Here is a 17,370-nt window from a genome sequence, read left to right on the forward strand (position 1 = left end):
TTGTTGGAGTTGAAACTCTGCAAAATAGAGCCCAAGCCTGAAAAACATGACAAAATAACAGAGTTAGCTTTGATCTGGAAAACAACAACTGAGATGCTAGAGTTGTGTAATAAAAATACCTCTTTCTGAACTGACAGTGGGGCACAAGTGAAGTGCTGAGGTGTTATGATTTTTAAATAACTTGGGATGATTTGGGGAGAATTACGTCTGGTTTTAATAGACAATTTCTGTCTGTTTGTGGGCAGAAGCAGTGAAAAAGCAGTTAAAAGAGCAGTGAATTGTAGCTGGACTTAGATCTAAGAGAAATGAAAGATGTTTAAAAAAAAAAAAAAGAAGTTTGGAGGGCCAACTGTGAAGTCAGTAGGGCCTGTTAAGCACTTTGGCTTTTAGTATGAGCAGAAGCTGCTTGATCCTGTGAACACAAGGGCACAAGTAAAAGATCTGCTCCAGGCATTCACTACCTGCAGCCTTCGTATGGTGGCACCGCACTCCAGGCCAGACTGGTGTGGTTGCAACCCTTTTGCTTCCTCTGTTGCAAGTAGTTGTCAAGTGAAAGTATTTCACACTGAGAACAGGCTGCTGCTGAGTGTGACTGTAAAATATATACCTTCGGAGTTTTAAAATGTGCCTTTTTAACCACCACGAAACAAAGTCAAAGCATTTGACGCATTCACTGCTGTGCTGTGTAGTTGCCATCAGTTTACTGCTTCAAGAGTAGATTAGTTCAAGTGAAATCTTTCAGCCTGATACAACTGGGCACGAGGTTTTAAGTATCAAATGTAATTTCAGAGAGCAAATGAGCACAAAGCTTCTGTGCATCCCATGCACCGTAAGTCAAGTGCTGTTTGTAAGTAAGAAAGCTGTTTGAAAAAATCAATGTTTGACATTTAATATATGACAGCTTTTTGCAGTTGCTGCAGTTTCGTGTACGGAGGACTGAAGAGAGGCTGAGCATTAACAATGTGAACTCTTGGCTGCCTTCACTCTCCGTGTTGCGTTCTTGTTACCTATTGCCAATGTAATCCAGGGGCTCATGGAAGGAGAATGGCTCTGCCTGGGAGCTCTCAGGGTCGGGTGGCAGTAGACAGTAGCGGACTCGTGCTCTTTGGAGGGTTTACTTTTTCAAGAAAAATGTGAAAACTGCATTTAAAGGTTAAACTAGAAGAACGTTGAGAACCTAATGCGTTGTAATGAGGTTTCTGCTGCCTCCGCCGCCACCCTTTCTCCCCGGTGCAGCCGAAGGGGGGAGCCCTCGCCCCGGGCAGGCCCCGCGCTTGGGCGGACGGACGGGAGAAACAAACCAGGCACCTCCGTTCCGTACCCAGCTCCCGGTTCAAGGTCAGGGCTGTGTAAACTGCTGCACAAAGGCTCCTTTCAGCAGCTGGCGCACCGGCTTCGCGGCTTCCCGCACAATCCCCCATTCATGCGGTGACCCCCGCGGGGCCAGGCGTGCGCGACCCTCACCCCGGGGAGCCGCCACAGAGCCCGGTCCCTGCTGTGGGCCCATCCCGAGAGGGATGCGCAGGGCGCGCGGGCAGCTGCCCAGCGGGGCCAGCGGCAGCCGAGCGCCCGTTGTCGCCCGGTTCCGCAAAGCCAGCGGAGCCTCGGCACTGACCGGGGGTCCCCGCCCCTCATGGTAGTATTTGCATATTGCCCGCCCAGCTGGAATTTCATTGGCGGAGACGGTCTCGGTCGGCGTGGCTGATTGGTGCTTCTCGCCGCAGCTCATTTGCATGTGGCGGTGCGGGGCGCCCGGCAGACCTGCGGCGGCGAAGTTGAGTCGGAGCCGCCGCCAAGTGTCCCGCCGAGCCCGCCCAGCGGTCCCCGCGCCCTGCCCGGCGGCCTCTCGCTCCCGCTGCCGCCCCACCGAGCCTGAAGATGGCTGAAAGCAGCGTCCCTGCGGGATGGAGGTAGCCGGCCCTCGGCGGAGCCGGCGTGCGGGGAGGGCTCCTGCCCTCTGTGCTGCAAATCCTCCCGCGCCGCTGGTGTGGCGGGTGGCTCTGGGTCGGTAGGAGCAGAAGTGATCTGCGCCAGCCTCACCTTTCGTGCTCTTCGTCGTTGGCTTAACCCGTCTTTCCTATGGCTGGGATATACAGCTCTACTCTGAAGACCCTGGAGGATTTAACTTTGGACTCTGGTTATGGGGCAGGGGATTCCTGCAGGTCCCTTAGTCTCTCCTCTTCCAAGTCCAACTCCCAAGCCTTCACCTCTTCTCAGCACCGAGGCAACTGGTGGTACTACTCGGGCTCCATGAACAGTAGGAATAACAGCTGGGATACCGTGAACACTGTTCTGCCGGAAGACCCCGAGGTTGCAGATATTTTTTCCAAGTGTCCTAAGCTGCCGGATCTAGAGGAATACCCTTGGACTGATGAAGACATTGGAAAAATACTCCGAAAAGGGAAGGGAGATGGCAACACCAGAACCTTTTCTCAGGAAGCTGTCAGGCGGCTCTCGCAGTTGCTGAGGCGCGCCTTGATCAGGGTCTCCAGGGAAGCTCAGCGGCTCAGCGTGATGCACTCCAAGTGCACCAGGTTTGAGGTGCAGAGTGCTATAAAGCTCATCCAGAGCTGGTCGCTGTCAGAAAGCTGTGTCTTGGCCACCGTCAAGGCTCTCTCTCTGTACAGCATGAGTGCTGGAGATGGACTGAGGAAAGGTAAATCAGCCAGATGTGGCCTCACCTTCTCAGTGGGGAGGTTTTTCAGGTGGATGGTGGACACCAGGATCTCAGTTAGGATCCATGAATACGCAGCCATCTCTTTAACCGCCTGCATGGAAAACCTTGTAGAAGAGATTAAAGCTAGGGTTTTGGCAAGTCAGAGCCCAGATGGTGGAGGAGGGGAGATCTCAGCTGAAATCTTGGAGATGGTTATCAACAATGATGCTGAACTTTGGGGAGTGCTGCAACCTTATGAGCATCTCATCTGTGGGAAAAACGCTAATGGTAAGATCTGGCTTTTACCATATCTGGTCTTTCATACCAGCAGAATTTACACTCATCATTGATCCCTATGGATTTGGAGGTTTGTTGGGGGGTTTTCTTTCCTCTGAATTGCATCTTGGTTGTGGTGGGGGTGTGTGTGTGTGTGTGTGTGTAAAGTAGACATGATGGTGTTACCAGGCAAGAAGGATCCTGCTTTATTCTTAAGATGTACCAGTTAGAAAAGGTGCAGAGGCTGTGTGAAACCAAGCCCTGTTGTCCTAACAAATGTCTCCTGACTTTCTCCCAGCTGCTGTTTTGAGCATTTTTACTCTAACTGGCGTGTAAACATGCTTCTCTGTAACCATTAGATGAAAATTGCTTTACAAGCAGCTCTTCAGAAAATACCACGATTGTTTTTAAACAAAATTTAGATTGTAGCAAGTCTCCTGTAATTTCAATATAAAGAGGTTAGTCCTACAAACAGCCTGGAGAGGGAAAACAACATTCTTTTTTTTTTTTTTTTGTGGTAGTAAAATTCAGTTTCTGAGCAAAAACTCATAACTACACGTAAGTGTTACTTTAGACTTCCTTCTAGTTTAGCAGAAACCTGTGTTGTAATTACACTTGTGCAACCAACAAGAGCTTGGCTTGCCAAAGCGAGTATGCAGGCTGGTGCCTCAGTAATGAGAATAACATGGCATTAAGGTACTTACCTCTGTAATTTGTTTAGAAAGCAGCCTTTTTGAACAGTTAAGCAAATAAGCAGATAGAGGAATGTTGGCGTCTGCCTGTGAGACTGAGGAGCAGTTTGGAAGGTTTAAGTCATGACAGTTCTGCTCAGGAGCTGCGCTGTTTATTTTGCATTGTCACACTGAGGAGTGCCGTATTTTTTCCATGGAAAACTTGGAGAAGTGTTTAATTTAGAAAGCTCTTCTGTGCACCACACACAGCTGCATGACTTCTGCTGTAACCTCGTTGTTATGGTCAGATATTCCATGCATAATACCTTTATGATTTAACTCCATAAACCCGAGTGGCTTGGTCCTCTTCAAAAGATAAACTCTTGGTGAAAAGTAAGTTAAAGGAGAGGATTTTCTGAGGAAAAAATATACTTTAGGTGTATTCGTACTGAAATGCTTTGTCAGAGAAGGGCTGACTCAACTTCTTCTCCTTGGGTGCATTGATTTCCTGCACTTATCCTAGACCAAAGCAATAGCATCGTGATGCAGATGACTAGTGGATAGGTGCAGGGACTGGCCCCATGGGTCAGCCTGGTTTAAATTACAACTTAAGAGGATGGCTGCTGTTATGGTGCTCGCAAAACCTCTCTGTGCACTCTATCTACATTCAGTCTACTGTCAGTGCTACTAAAGGTATGTGAAATAAATGTGAAGAGCGCTTTGGGATGTGCTCTTGGCACTGGTGCAAGACATAACTGTAACTTTCAAAGTCAGAGGCATCTACTTTTTTAACTACAAGCTCTTATTCAGGCAACTATAGAGGTATGAGGATGTCTTGTCCTCTGCCAAAACACTTGTCAGAATTCTTTGTGTACTATGGGAGTACTTGTCACCAGGTCCAAAAAGAGGACTCAGTTCCCTCTCTTGTCCCTATTTAGGGAAGCTGGAATAAAATGGTGTTGTTCTGTATAGTAAAACACGCACCTCTCTGCTCATTGCTTCTGCCACACAGGTTCTGTGTGTAAAATGGAGAGGAAGTCAGTCCCTCAGTGCCTTTCTTTCATCAGAGAAATCTTGGGAAAATGGCAGTGATTGAATGGAAGCTGGTGTTCAATGGGGACAAGAGTGACAGTGCAGGGAAATGCTTATAAATATTCAAACCCCCAAATGGTCAGTTATGATAACGGCTGCGGAGTGTCATACCCAGCAGTTGCTGGCCACAGAAGGATTGGCTTCTGTTGCCTCTTTTGTTGTCCCTGTCTTTCAGATCAATTCTGTCGATAATTGAATGCATTTTTTAAGTCTGAAAATTGAATAAACCCCCACATGAAGGTATCTTGTGATCTCCTGTGACAGTCTGTCACTAGTATTTTACCTGACACAAGTCAGTGAATCTTCTAAATGGCTTTTCTTGCAGTTGTAAGACCACAAATGGTTTTATCTGGATGCAAAAAAGCTTGAAATAACTTCTTTATTCTTCTCCCCATAGGAATTGTAAATGAGGAGCATTCACATCATGCTCCTCAGTGCTTTCAAATGATCTTGTCTTTTACATTAATTTAAATCTGAGGTAGATCTAGTGGTAAAATAACTGGCTATATTCCAGTATAAGGAAAAGGAAAACTTGCTTTACTGTCATTTTTATGTCTTTTCTAGTAAGAGAATTTTAATGGAGTGTTTGTAAATTGTGAACTTGGCATGTATTTGTTGGGTTTTGTTTTATAGCACCGAGTTTGATGTTAGAGATAAAAAGCACTTAGAGGTTAAGTTCTAACTCCAGTCAAGCATTGCAATCTCTGGATGAAATCCACGGCAGCGTACTACGTAGAAGATTGCACTGGATTATCATAATGGGCCTTTCCGGCATTATGATCTATTGAATATCATTTTCATTATTAGATCAGGATAGAGTGCTGCTTTGGCATCTAAGAAACAGTAAGTAAATATATAAATCTTCATAAAATCTCTAAGAGACTGAGGTTTAGACCTGTATTTCTTCAGTGACTTAATCTCTCATCAAGACCATATAGTCCAGTCACTACTCTGAAGGCTTTGGAGGCTGAAAGCTTAATCTGTATTGCAACAAATGTGTTTACCCTTCACACACCAGGTGTTGATTCAGACTTTAAAACTCTACATGCTTAAGGGGAATTTTAATATTATTTTCAAGTAAATAATAACTTGTGGCTTATTTATTCACCCTTTGTGTGAAGCTCTTCTTTAACTGACTGTTTGCTGCTTCCAAGAGACATTTTCTGCTGTCAGTGTGAGCTCTGGCTGCACACTTGGGACTCAGTCTCTGCCTTGGGAAGGATGAAGGAACTGAGATGATGGAACATCATCTGAGCTTCTGGCCCTAAGGAGTTCTGTAAAGCTCTCTGGGTGTGTTAATGCCTCTGAGAGCAAAGTGGTTTTAGACAGGGTCTAGGTGAGATGTTGCAAAAATAATGTGATGGAAAGCTCGAAAGAAAATGAAACAACCTCAGCAAAAATGATAAGCAGCTACTGAACAACATAGCCACTGGAAGGTAAAAACCAAAGTCCTATAAATTGGAATGCATGTATATGGAGATACATGATGTGCATTGCTTTGATACAGCTAAAGTAGATAATGCATCTGGTAGTTTCACAGTGATTTTGAGACATACTAATTTGAAATAGCCTATTCATTTAAAATGTTTACTAGGAGATGAGGAAAAATACAAACTTAATTTGGGAATGTGATTCTTTTGCTTGATGGTCCTGTGTTTGGTTTTAGAATCTGAACTGTCAGCACTGCAAATCCATTCTGATGTTACTGCCCTATTAACTGCAGCACTTACGTTGTACTTAACTATGGGGTTATTGCCAAACACTCCTGCGACAGCCAGTTCACCTGCTGGGCTATTTAATGCATCAGCACATCCTGGTGCTCTGTAGATGTAAGTGTTGACAGATGTGTTCGTGGGGAGGAAAGAAAAGGGCGGGGGAGGGAGAATTTAACTTGGTAGCACTGTTTCTTCTCATTCATCTTACCTGAAAAACTTGAAGTTCTGTGTGTACAAACTAATCCAGAAATCAGCTGTTTGCTTGTAGAAACGGAGGCTGAAAGAAGCTCTATTTGTGTCTTGAGGCATTTTTCTTAGAGAGAGGTTGAGGGAGAATATGTGATCTTTACTCATGGTGGGAGAGAATGATTCGAACTCTATAAAATTAGACCAGGGATGAATTTTCTCCTCTGATGCTACACACTGTGGCACACCTTGTCAAGTGTGGATTTTGGATTTAGTATCACAACCTAATCCCATTTTCTCTTCTATTTCTCACTAATAGAGGTTAAAAATTACATCTGTTTTTTAATACTGAGGATTTTTAAACTGTGCGATTCTAAAAAGTCATTTTTCTAGTTACCAAAACAATCTGAAATGATTATTTCAGTGTAGTCATGGTACTGTACTGAAATCCAGCATGGGGGGAAAAAAAATGTATGGCATTTCAATAACTTAGACTGTCCTTTTGTTATCTGAACTGAACAAACTGGTGTGCTCATAAAGAGCCTCATCAATTTTAATAAGCTATCAGCTCCACAACTATTCAGAGGAAGAACTGCATGTTGAAAGGGGGGCATTTTGGGGAAGAGAACTGCAAATGCAATCAATAAACCAAGTGGAGTAGAAATAGAAGGCAAATACAGCAGTGCCACAGATGGTTTGTGAATCATTTAAAACCATATACTAAACAAGTGCCTCTGTCTTCTGTGTTGGCATATCTGAAGCTGTCATTTGAAGCAATATTGCTTTCTGGGGATTCCTGGGCAGGGCTGATAGACCTACGTGCAGGTTTCCATGTGAGGTGAGCTGCTTGTAGCTCTGATCCCATTCAAACCATGGCTTCGTTCACCTCTGGAAATGTACCCCCAGCATACCTTGTGTGCTTCCACTCCTACGTGTTCAAGAGCTTAGATTTATATCCACAAACCCACAGGGACAAATTCTTTAAACCTAAATGTTAGTGCTTGTATATACATGCTCACCTCTTCTACAAAGGCAAACCACTAGGTGCACAATTAGAAATACAAACATCTGCAGATATTCATCTTGCTTATGTTAAAGGGTAGATCAAGTAAAGCTAAAATGCTTCCCCCATCCCATCCCCCTCATAGTGGGCTTTATGTGTGTATATATGTTTTATTTAGTGATTGTAAGGGAAAACTTCAGTAATGAAGCCATAATGCTGCCTTAAAATGCCTTCAAATTGCTGATATTACACCATGGTAATAGAATTCGTATCCTTTCAGTTGGTTAAGGTGAAGTGCTGAAACTCCTTCATTTTGTAACCATTAGTAGCAAATGCTGATATTTGGATTTCAAGTGGAGTATCAGTGATGGCTTAACCCTGTGAAACTGTGGAGTTAGGCCTTCAAAGAAGAAACCTCTTGCAGAGAAAAGTCTGTGACCTGTTGTGTCAAGGCTGAAGTCTGTTATTACTGTTATGCAATGGTTTTGAATGGAACAAATACATTGGAGGCCAGGACAGAATTTTATCCTTGGTATATAGAACCCTAAGTTCTACCAGGGTTTTTGGGTGTTAATATTTATTTATTCATTCATTTTCAGGATGACTTTTCTGAACTTAGCCACCAGAGTGGAGATTTTTCCTTTGCACCCATCTAATTTCTTATGTGATTTGAAGCCTGAACTCATCTGATCTGGTTGTTGGCGAGCTTCCCTAACTCATCTCAAGCTTTACAAATAGCGTCTTCTTTCCTGAGACAGTGCATGGATGTTGTATATATTCTAGTTGGTTTGAAATCTTAAATCCTACCTAATTTGGGGCTATTCCAAATCTAACTGCAATAGTATCATAGAGTGGCAGTGAATTTTGAATAAACTGTGTTTCGATAATGGGGTTGAGATGGAAGATTTCTTTACAGTGAAAAATCTTGTTTGGGTAGTAATGTTGTTGTCATGTTCTCATGTTGTAATGATTTATTTCTGCTGATGTACCTGATATGATTCAATTGGTTCAGCTAATGGTCCATTTAGAGCTTCCTTCCTTATCTGTTTCAGTTTTTTTATCCCTTTCCGTAGCTTGGTATTGTACCATATGAGTATGCAACACTGCAAGGGAAATGTTTAATCTTATAAAACCCTCTGTATGAAGTCTAAGTAAACTACTAGAAATACTTACTTAAAATAACTATAAAATTCACTTATGGGCTTAGGACTCAAGCATTTAAATAACTTCGAAAGAACTGAAGCTCAAAAGTGCCTGCTTGGGAGCTTAATCCCAAGATCTTTATGGTGATCAAAAGGAGTGTGACCAGCAGGTCGAAGGAGGTGATCCTGCCCCTCTACTCTGCTCTCATGAGACCCCACATAGAGCACTGTGTGCATTTCTAATGTACTCAACATAAAAAGGACATGGAACTGTTGGAACAAGTCCAGAGGAGCCCATGAGGATGATCAGGGGCTGGAGCACCTCCTGTATGGAGACAGGCTGAGAACATTGGGCACTTGAGCCTGGAGAAGAGAAGCTGTGTGGAGACCTCAGAACAGCTCTGAGCCCCCTTCAGTGTCTGAAGGGAGCTACATGAGTGCTGGAGAGGGACTCTTCATCAGGGACTGTCGTGATAGGTCAAGGGGTGATGGGTTTAAACTTAAACAGGGGAAGTTCAAGTTGGAGATAAGGAAGAAGTTCTTTACTGTTAGGGTGGTAAGGCACCAGAATGGGTTGCCCAGGGAAGCTGTGAATGCTCCATCCCTGGTGGTGTTCAAGGCCAGGTTAGACAGAGCCTTGGGTGACATGGTTTAGTGTGAGGTGTCCTTGCCCATGGCAGGGGGTTGGAGCTGGATGATTCTAAGGTCCTCCCTAACCGTAACTATTTTATGATTCTATGAAGTTCTTTACTGTGAGAGTGGTGGGGCCCTGAAATAGGTTGCCAAGAGAACTGGTAAATGCTCCATCCCTGGCGGTGTGCAAGGACAGGCTAGACAGAGCCTTGGGTGACATGGTTTAGTGTGAGGCGTCCCTGCCCATGGCAGGGGGGTTGGAACCAGATGATCTTAAGGTCCTTTCCAACCCAGACCGTTCTGTGATTCTGTAAAATGCAAAAATAAGGCTAAAGGTTGTATTAATCCTGTGATCTTCACCAAGTCAATATGTTGTTCTTTCTTTCAGTGAACTGTAACATGAACAGGTGTTTATCTTGAGCAGTTTGTCCGTTGTGCCAGCAGAATTCAAACGAAGAGAAACAGGCTTCTAAACACAGTAAACCCACTAGATACTGACAGTGCCCAGCAAATCCCTCGGCAGTCTTTATTCTTCATGTTTAGAAACAAGATCAAAACAGTTCTTCGTTTACATTTTAGCCTTCATTTTGCGTTTAGTCAGTACTAAGTTTTCAAAGCAATATATGTGGTCCCTGTTTCTAAACGTTTTCACATTGTTCCAGTCTCAGGACTTTGCAATTTCACTGTCTGGACACTAAGAAAAACTTCTCTCATTGACTAAATTCAACTCCACCAGCAGTCAGCAGAAGAAAATGTCCATTTGCTCCCATTGAACTAGGAAAATTCAAGCTTAGGAACAAAGTAATTTCTGATGCTGCTCTTATTTTAATAGGATTCATTTACATGTTGTTTTGAACTTAAGTGCCTAACGTGGCATTTGGTTAAATCGAAGTAAGCCCGGGGCAATGGCAAAACCAGTACAATGGGTGGCTTCATGTTTTCTTAATTTACAAATTGGGACAAAAATATTTCAACAGAACTGATTCATTCCCTTACAGAACAAAAGATAGGTTAAAACCAAACTGTCAGACCTTGTTGGGGCGTCTAAGTCAATTTAAGGATTCAAAGTTGTATATTTCTGAATGAGGAGAGCCTTTTAAATGGAGTTGTCTTCTTGGCCTTATCACAGGAAAACAATAATAGACAGAGGAAGGGTGCACAGATGCTGAAAGGTTTGTTCCTTTCACCCAAACAACCCAAACTTGCTTTCTGACTTAGGTCACACACCAAGCTGGAGCTGTGAGCTCATTCTGGTCCCTGGGAAAGGTTTGGCTACAGCGGGTGTGACTTGGTATGCTTGGCAACTGGAGCAAGGAGAGACCAGGGCTGGGACAGGCCAGCTGTGGGCAGGGCATGGCTCAGGGTTGCTTGTCACCCTGTAATTACAGTGTCTGTCTGCCGCCTGCTAGGGTGGTGGTGGCAGCTTTTGTGAGCATGATATATGTGGGATAGAATTAATAGTGTGAAAGGAACTTTTGAGGGAAGGGTAAGCTGTAACTGCTGCTGTCTTCTGCAGTGGAATCTGAGAATCAGTCCCTTTAATTCAAGTTAAATGGAATCTGAGCTAGCAAATCCTTTTCTATCAAAAGCTACTTGCTTCTATCTTTCTTGCAGATGAAAGTCCCCTAGAATTGTAAACTTCCTCCTCATCTGCTCAAGGCCTATTACTTAATGATGTGATTTCTTTAACTGTAGTCCAGCTGAAGGTTTTTGTGGTGGTCTTCTAGGAGGCAGTTGTTTGGATTGGTCTTTACTATGATCTTAACATGAAACAGTTCTTTGAAATACATTCAAGAGAGATGAGTTTGTGGACTATAACCTGTGAGAATCACTAAACCAGGTCACAGGGGTTGCTGTGAACGTGCTTACCTTCTTCCTGTTGACCAAGCAAAAACTGTCTGGTGTTCTTCGTACAGGTTTGACCCAGACAACTCATAGGTTAGTTGTGAGCCTGAGCACTTGTCCATCTTGTTCTGGTTGTTTAATTATTGTGCCTGGACCATTTCTTCCTTAGAACTTGTTTGATGTTCACCGAGCACTTAACCTGCTTCACAATCTGAATTGAGCAAAATAGTAGCTTCTGGAGGATGCTGCAAGGGTTCATTCAGTCATCTGTGTGAAGCACTTCCAGAGTGTGGGGTGACAGGGACAAAAGAAGACAAACCATCTTCTCAGTCATCTTGGGGAAGTACACATGGATGTAATTCACGTGGGGCTTTCTTCCTACGCTACCTATGCTGTCTTACACTGAGAATGTGAATCTCCATTTGTTTGCTTATTTTGTGCACAACTAACAACTCAGCTATTTGATAAGTTTGTGAACATGATTATTTTTTAATTATTATTTTATATAAAAAAAATAAAGTGAGAGAAGTTTCTAAGTGACCAACAGGACGCTTCTTTGTAGTGGTACAGGGTCACAGCATTCATTAGGAGACCACATTTGGCTTTCTCTGTCCAAAAAATTGAAAAGTCTTGACGTAAGCAAAAAAGAGGGAAAAACTGTGGAAAATGTGCTTAAATAATTGCTGTAGTTTTTGTGTAGCAACACCAACATGCTTAAGAGTTATTTGTGGTATAATCATGAGCTACAGACTAAGAACTGAAGCCAAATAAACATTTCAGGCCAGCTTTTCAGCTTGCGCATATAGATTTATAACAACTTATAAATTTGCTCTGGGGCTTTGCAAGATCAAAGGAACTGTTGTTTATTGTATTTTGGGGATGAGAGGAAAGGAACACTATGGAAAACATAATCTGCTTGTCCCATTCTTTAGTGTTTATACCGTTAGGGTCCACGTTGGGTACTTCTGTTACTTCTCATTCCTAGCCCAATCTGCACTTTGTTGCCTGGGACCTGGAGAATAAAGAATATGACTGTGTTTATGCTGAGACTTGGACATTAAGAAGATAAACATGCAGAGGCGTAATTATCTACTATTTTCTTGATCTTATATAATTCTGTTTTTTCCTGATTAGTTCCAAGATGACAGTGAAAAGATTTACTTCTAATATTTACAATTTCTTGCTTGTGAATAAAGCACGTTACTATTGCAGCGGAAGGGCAAGAGCTGAATGTTGGCAAGCATCTAAAGCAGGGAATTAGGCCAGTTTCACCTCATATTCTTCAAACTTTTGGGGTTTTGATGTTTTTGTTTGCTTTATTTAAATAACTGCCCAATACTTGATGCAGCACAGACTCCTGTCAAAACTAGTAGAATCATAGAATCATGGGATGGTTTGCATTGGAAGGGGCCTTAAAATCATCTAGTTCCAACCCCCTGCCATGGGCAGGGACACCTTCCACTAGACCAGGTTGCTCCAAGCGTCATCTGACCTGGCTGTGAACACTCCAGGAATGGAGCATTTACCACTTCTTTTAGCAACCTGTGCCAGTGCATCACTACCCTCATAGTAAAGAATTTCTTCTTTGTATCTAACCTAAATTTCCCCTGTTTCAGCCTGGACCCATCACCCCTTGTCCTGTTACTACAGTCCTTAATGAAGAGTTCCTCCCCAGCATCCTTGTAGGTGCTCTTTCAGGTACTGGAAACTGCTCTGAGGTCTCCATATGGCTTCTCTTCTCCAGGCTGAACAGCCCCAGCTTTCTCAGCCTGTCTTAATATGGGAGTAGATGAAAGCAAAACCCCACTTTTCTAGTTGCTTTTAGGCAGTTTGCTCATCTTAAGCTTTGATTCCACTTAGATGATCCACTGATGATCCTGCAGATTCTTTTAACCTGAACCAGTTGCATATCTTGGCATTCTCTGATGGGTGAGGAGGTGGTGTGAGGACACTGCTGAGGCTTGTGAGGAGCAGGTGAGGTGGGAATGCACATGCAGAAGTGGAGAGCACCCCTCTGTGCACCAGGAGCTGGAGCATGACTTCAGAGTTGTCTTCTTGGAGTATTTTATTCTGTACTAAATTTGGGAAGAATCAGTAACACAAGTCATAAGAAACATTTAATGGCCTGGTGCAACCTGTGAGTTTGCTCTCGGAAGAGCTCATCTTTCTGCCTCAAAAGTGGTGGAGAGATTTCCTTTTCATCTCTTTCATTTTTTTGTGCTGTTTCCTGAGATAATACCACAGAGCTGCCCCAAAACCTTGGGGATGGTTGGATGTTGTAATAATACATAATGAAATGTACTTCCTCTGTGGGGGTGGCTATAATTTCTGCTTAATTGCTCATTGAATTTCTGCTCTTTGGTTTGAATGATATCTTCCCTCCACCCCCTACCCTGCTTTGTGCTCAACTTGCACTGGCAGTTTTGTTTAGTCTAGAGATCGTAAAAGTGGCTCTGGAGTTGAACTGATACAGCTTCATCATGGTCCTAGTATGGTTTCTGGTACTTATGTTAAATTTATAAGGTGTCTTTGGATGTTTTCACTGAAGTGATAGTTGAGCTTAGAGTGGAGGCAAGAAGATAGAAAACTCAAATAGTAGCAACCAAGACATAACATCTTTATTGCTTTTAATAAGCCATATCACTCTGTGTCAACATATAAAGACCTCTGAAGCTTGTCTATGGGCTCTCTATTATTTTGGTTTTCAAGAAGTGTTATCAAAAGTTCTGCAATATAGTTGGAAATTTTGACTTGAGTTTCACTTTTGCTTGAAGTTAGAAGATGCTTGAGGGTGATGACAGTGGGATCATCAAGTAGGAAATTGTCAGAATTGATGCCAATGAACTGTGACTGAAAGCAAGCTCAGGATCCATGGGATAAGTGCTGCTTACCTGAAAGCTTCATCTTGCTGGATTGAAAGGAATCATTTCCATTAGGTTTATTGGGGGCTTACTCAGTATCCAGGTTTGTTTATGGTATAGGCAGGAGAAAGGCAAAAAGTCTAGAGAATGAATCAGAATTGTGGACCAGGCTCAAGGAGGAAAAAATGTAGTTTATTGACCAGTGTTGAGAGACCAGAGAGTTTCATTATGGAATAAAACACTGGCTGATGGATTTTTAGTCTGTAATTCCTTACAATAGCAAAGAAATGATTTTGCTTATCAGAAAAGACTGGATTTTTTTCTGAAGCAGTTGCCTGGGCTTTTCCTCTGAAATCACTTGGATTGAGGCCACGTGTTTGAGGAAGTTTTGTTTTAGTACTTTGTAATAAACTTAACGGCTTTATGCCTCGGGGTGGGAGAAGCTTTGATGGTGACTATTCACTCCATGGAAAAACTGGATGTCTTGTCATGTGTGCTGGGAGGCAGGTGGGATTTAAAGCGTCTATACATGGAGGTAGTTTTGTAGCTGCACCAGTGAGTGTGATGTGGGTGATTGGCATGTTCTTGTTCTTACTATTCCATGAAAAAGGTGTGTCCTTCCCCTGTTACCCAACTCCCCCATTCTCTCAGGGCAATGCCAGATGCAGTCTCTTATTAGAGCCACATGAGGAAGATTCATGTTTAACACTGCATTTCCCAATGGAAAGCAACCCTGGAATTATTTCTGGAACCTTTTTCCTGTGTGTATAATCTCTGGTCTCATATTTTTTTTGGTGACATGTGGAAACACCGCTTTCAGCCTAGGTTATTTTGTGGGATAATATATGTGCTGCACATCGATACAGTTGGGGAGGGGACTGTTTTGCTTCGGTTTTGAACATTCCCAGTGACCTGTGACCTGCTGGAATTGGGTGATAAAACTGTGTGAATTTTCCTCTACCATGACAGCCGTTCAGAACATCATTTTCCTTTTATAGCATGATGCTGTATGTGTAAGGGGGTGTGATTGTGGTTTTTTTATGTTCACTGCAGAAGGCCAGAGCTTCCCCAAGGCAAGCACAATTTATACATTAAAATGAATCGAATTTATTAGCATGAAGGTAACTCTTGCCATAGAGCCAAGATAATACATATGTTATGGAAGAAGATCCTAAATTGGCACAGGGCATTTGGCCTACCACCATCTGCAAAGCCTGCACTCCAATTTTCTGCTGTTGCCATGGGCTGCAGACTCAGACAGGAAATCATGGTAGAATGGGAAAGGGTCCAAAATACACACAGCTAGTATAAGGTTTGCAGTTAAAAGCGAGGCAGAGAACAGACTATCTGTTCTGCTGAACAGGCAGCGCAGAGTGAAACTGGCTCAAGTGTTTGCGCGCGCTCATTTTAAATGTCCTTTTATATTTTATATGCCTTCTTTTTTTTTTTAAAGCTTGAATTTTTTCCATGTAAAGTAACATGCATCACTTCAAATGATCCATTTATATATGAGGGGCCTGATTCAACCCTCACTGAATTGGCCACGCTGGCCTGAAAGAAGACTAAATCAGTGGAGAATCAGGCCCCTGGCACACATGAAGTAACTGCATGGAGTTCTGTCTTGGCATGTCAAATGTGTCTTTCCCTGAACTTGCCACCACTCAGAGCTTTGGCTTGGGCACAAGGCCTGGGTTCTGTGGACTAGTCAAGCATATGGAGTTCAGTGTATAGCCCTAGGAAGCTGTCTGGTCTGTCAAGAGACAAGCATGCAGATGGCTTTCGGTTAGCAGAGCTTGATCGCTTTCTAGCACTGTACCATAGGGTCAAAGTATTCCATGTATTTTCTTTGAACTACAAGTTGAAACAGGGAATACTGGGGTGACTTGTTTTGGAGAGCAAACAGTTTCTTACCTGTCAATGAGAGAGTAAACAAAATAATCTGCACGTAGTGAACTGTGCTGTTTGCTGAACTTTCAGTGTGTCTGAAGAGTAGTGTACAACTGGTCAGTTTACGCTTCCTTGACAGATGATGGGTGAGAATAGTTTCTCCATCAGGTTCTAAGTAAGTTTTTATAGAGAAGATGCTCCTTAACTAAGAAATAGCAGCAAAGATAACTCCAAGTGTCATGCTAGTGGCATATTCTGGGCTGACAGAATAGGAGCTCTGCAAAGTTCTCGTGGCAAAACCTGAACTAAAACTTTTCCTGACATGCTCATCTATGTTTTTAATTCTGACTCAAGGGAACTGGTTTGTTCTTCGGGCATTTTCCAGCCATAGCTTTTATTTGGCTGTAAGAACTGCTTCCCTCTTGCCTTAGTTCTGTTTGTAGTCCCTTTTCAGCTGTGTGGAAGAACAGAGCTGCAAACAGGAGTAAGGTGAAGTCTGTATGTTTCAGTGCCAAATATTGCTGGATACAGTGGTGATGTATCTGCCAAGAACAAGACTTGAAGCTACCAATTAATCCCATTTAGAAATCAAATACCTGAGGTAGCATTTAACCCTAGGGCTGAGATCAATGATTTTCAATCTGTTTCATGACCCTGTATTTTCCAGCAACTGCTGCTTTGTATAGGTGTAACATAAGCTCAAAAAGACTTGATTTTTATTTTTTATTTTAAATAAAATGTGACTGGAGACAATTCTCAAATTGCAAAGGGTCTCAGCCAAACCATCTGCCCCAGTCTTCAGCAGAGCATTGTGTTTCTGAAAGGCATTCTAGTGAAGCATCAGCATTCTGCAAAGTTTGAGCTGATTCTACATTAATAGAGGTGATCCAAAAAGCTGCTGCTGATTTACATGTGAACACTGCCAAGTATCTCTCTAATGAGAGTACATAACAAAGAAGTCCTGGAGTGATTGAGTAAGGCTGATTTGAATGATCTGTTGTGGGTTATAGCTCCTGATATTCCACAATTGTGCAAAGCTACTGTCACTGTATTTTCAATCTCTGTTTTGCTTAGAGGTAGGAGACCTTTTGTTGTCAAGTCACTTGGGGGGAGATATAATATTTATTGCTTAAAAATATTCATGAAGTTTTCATGGGCTGGCTTCATCTGACTTTGTCACCCAGAGTGACTTCTGGAATCATAGGATAGGGTTGGAAAGGAGCTTAAGATCAGCTAGCTCTAGCCCCATACTGTAGGCAGGGACACATTCCACAAGACCTATTTGCTCAAGGCTCTGTCCAGCCTGGCCTTGAGCACTGCCAGGGATGGAGCATTTACCGCTTCTTTGGGTAACCTTTGCCAGTGCCTCAGCACCCTCACAATAAAGAATTTCTTCCTTGTAT

The 17,370-nt window shown here is 42.9% G+C and overlaps 1 protein-coding gene across 3 annotated transcripts in view; it reads left to right on the forward strand.

The window, feature by feature from the left end:
* ABTB2 (ankyrin repeat and BTB domain containing 2) overlaps positions 1-17,370 on the forward strand; it is a 146,030-nt gene that overhangs the window by 7,631 nt on the left and 121,029 nt on the right. The window contains exon 1 of one of the 3 annotated variants that reach the window (XM_061343503.1): positions 1,552-2,944. The exons of the other annotated variants lie outside the window; for them this stretch is intronic. Coding sequence (XP_061199487.1) covers positions 2,080-2,944 — 865 coding nt within the window. The 5' untranslated portion in view covers positions 1,552-2,079. Of the gene's footprint in view, positions 1-1,551; positions 2,945-17,370 lie in introns of those variants that run through there. 3 annotated transcript variants of the gene reach the window in all.

Source organism: Neopsephotus bourkii, unplaced genomic scaffold, assembly GCF_033783945.1.
Source record: "Neopsephotus bourkii isolate Nb327-2 ecotype Australia unplaced genomic scaffold, CSIRO-AGI_Nbou_v1 NB_1825, whole genome shotgun sequence".
In the NCBI taxonomy this organism is placed as follows: Eukaryota; Metazoa; Chordata; class Aves; order Psittaciformes; family Psittacidae; genus Neopsephotus; species Neopsephotus bourkii.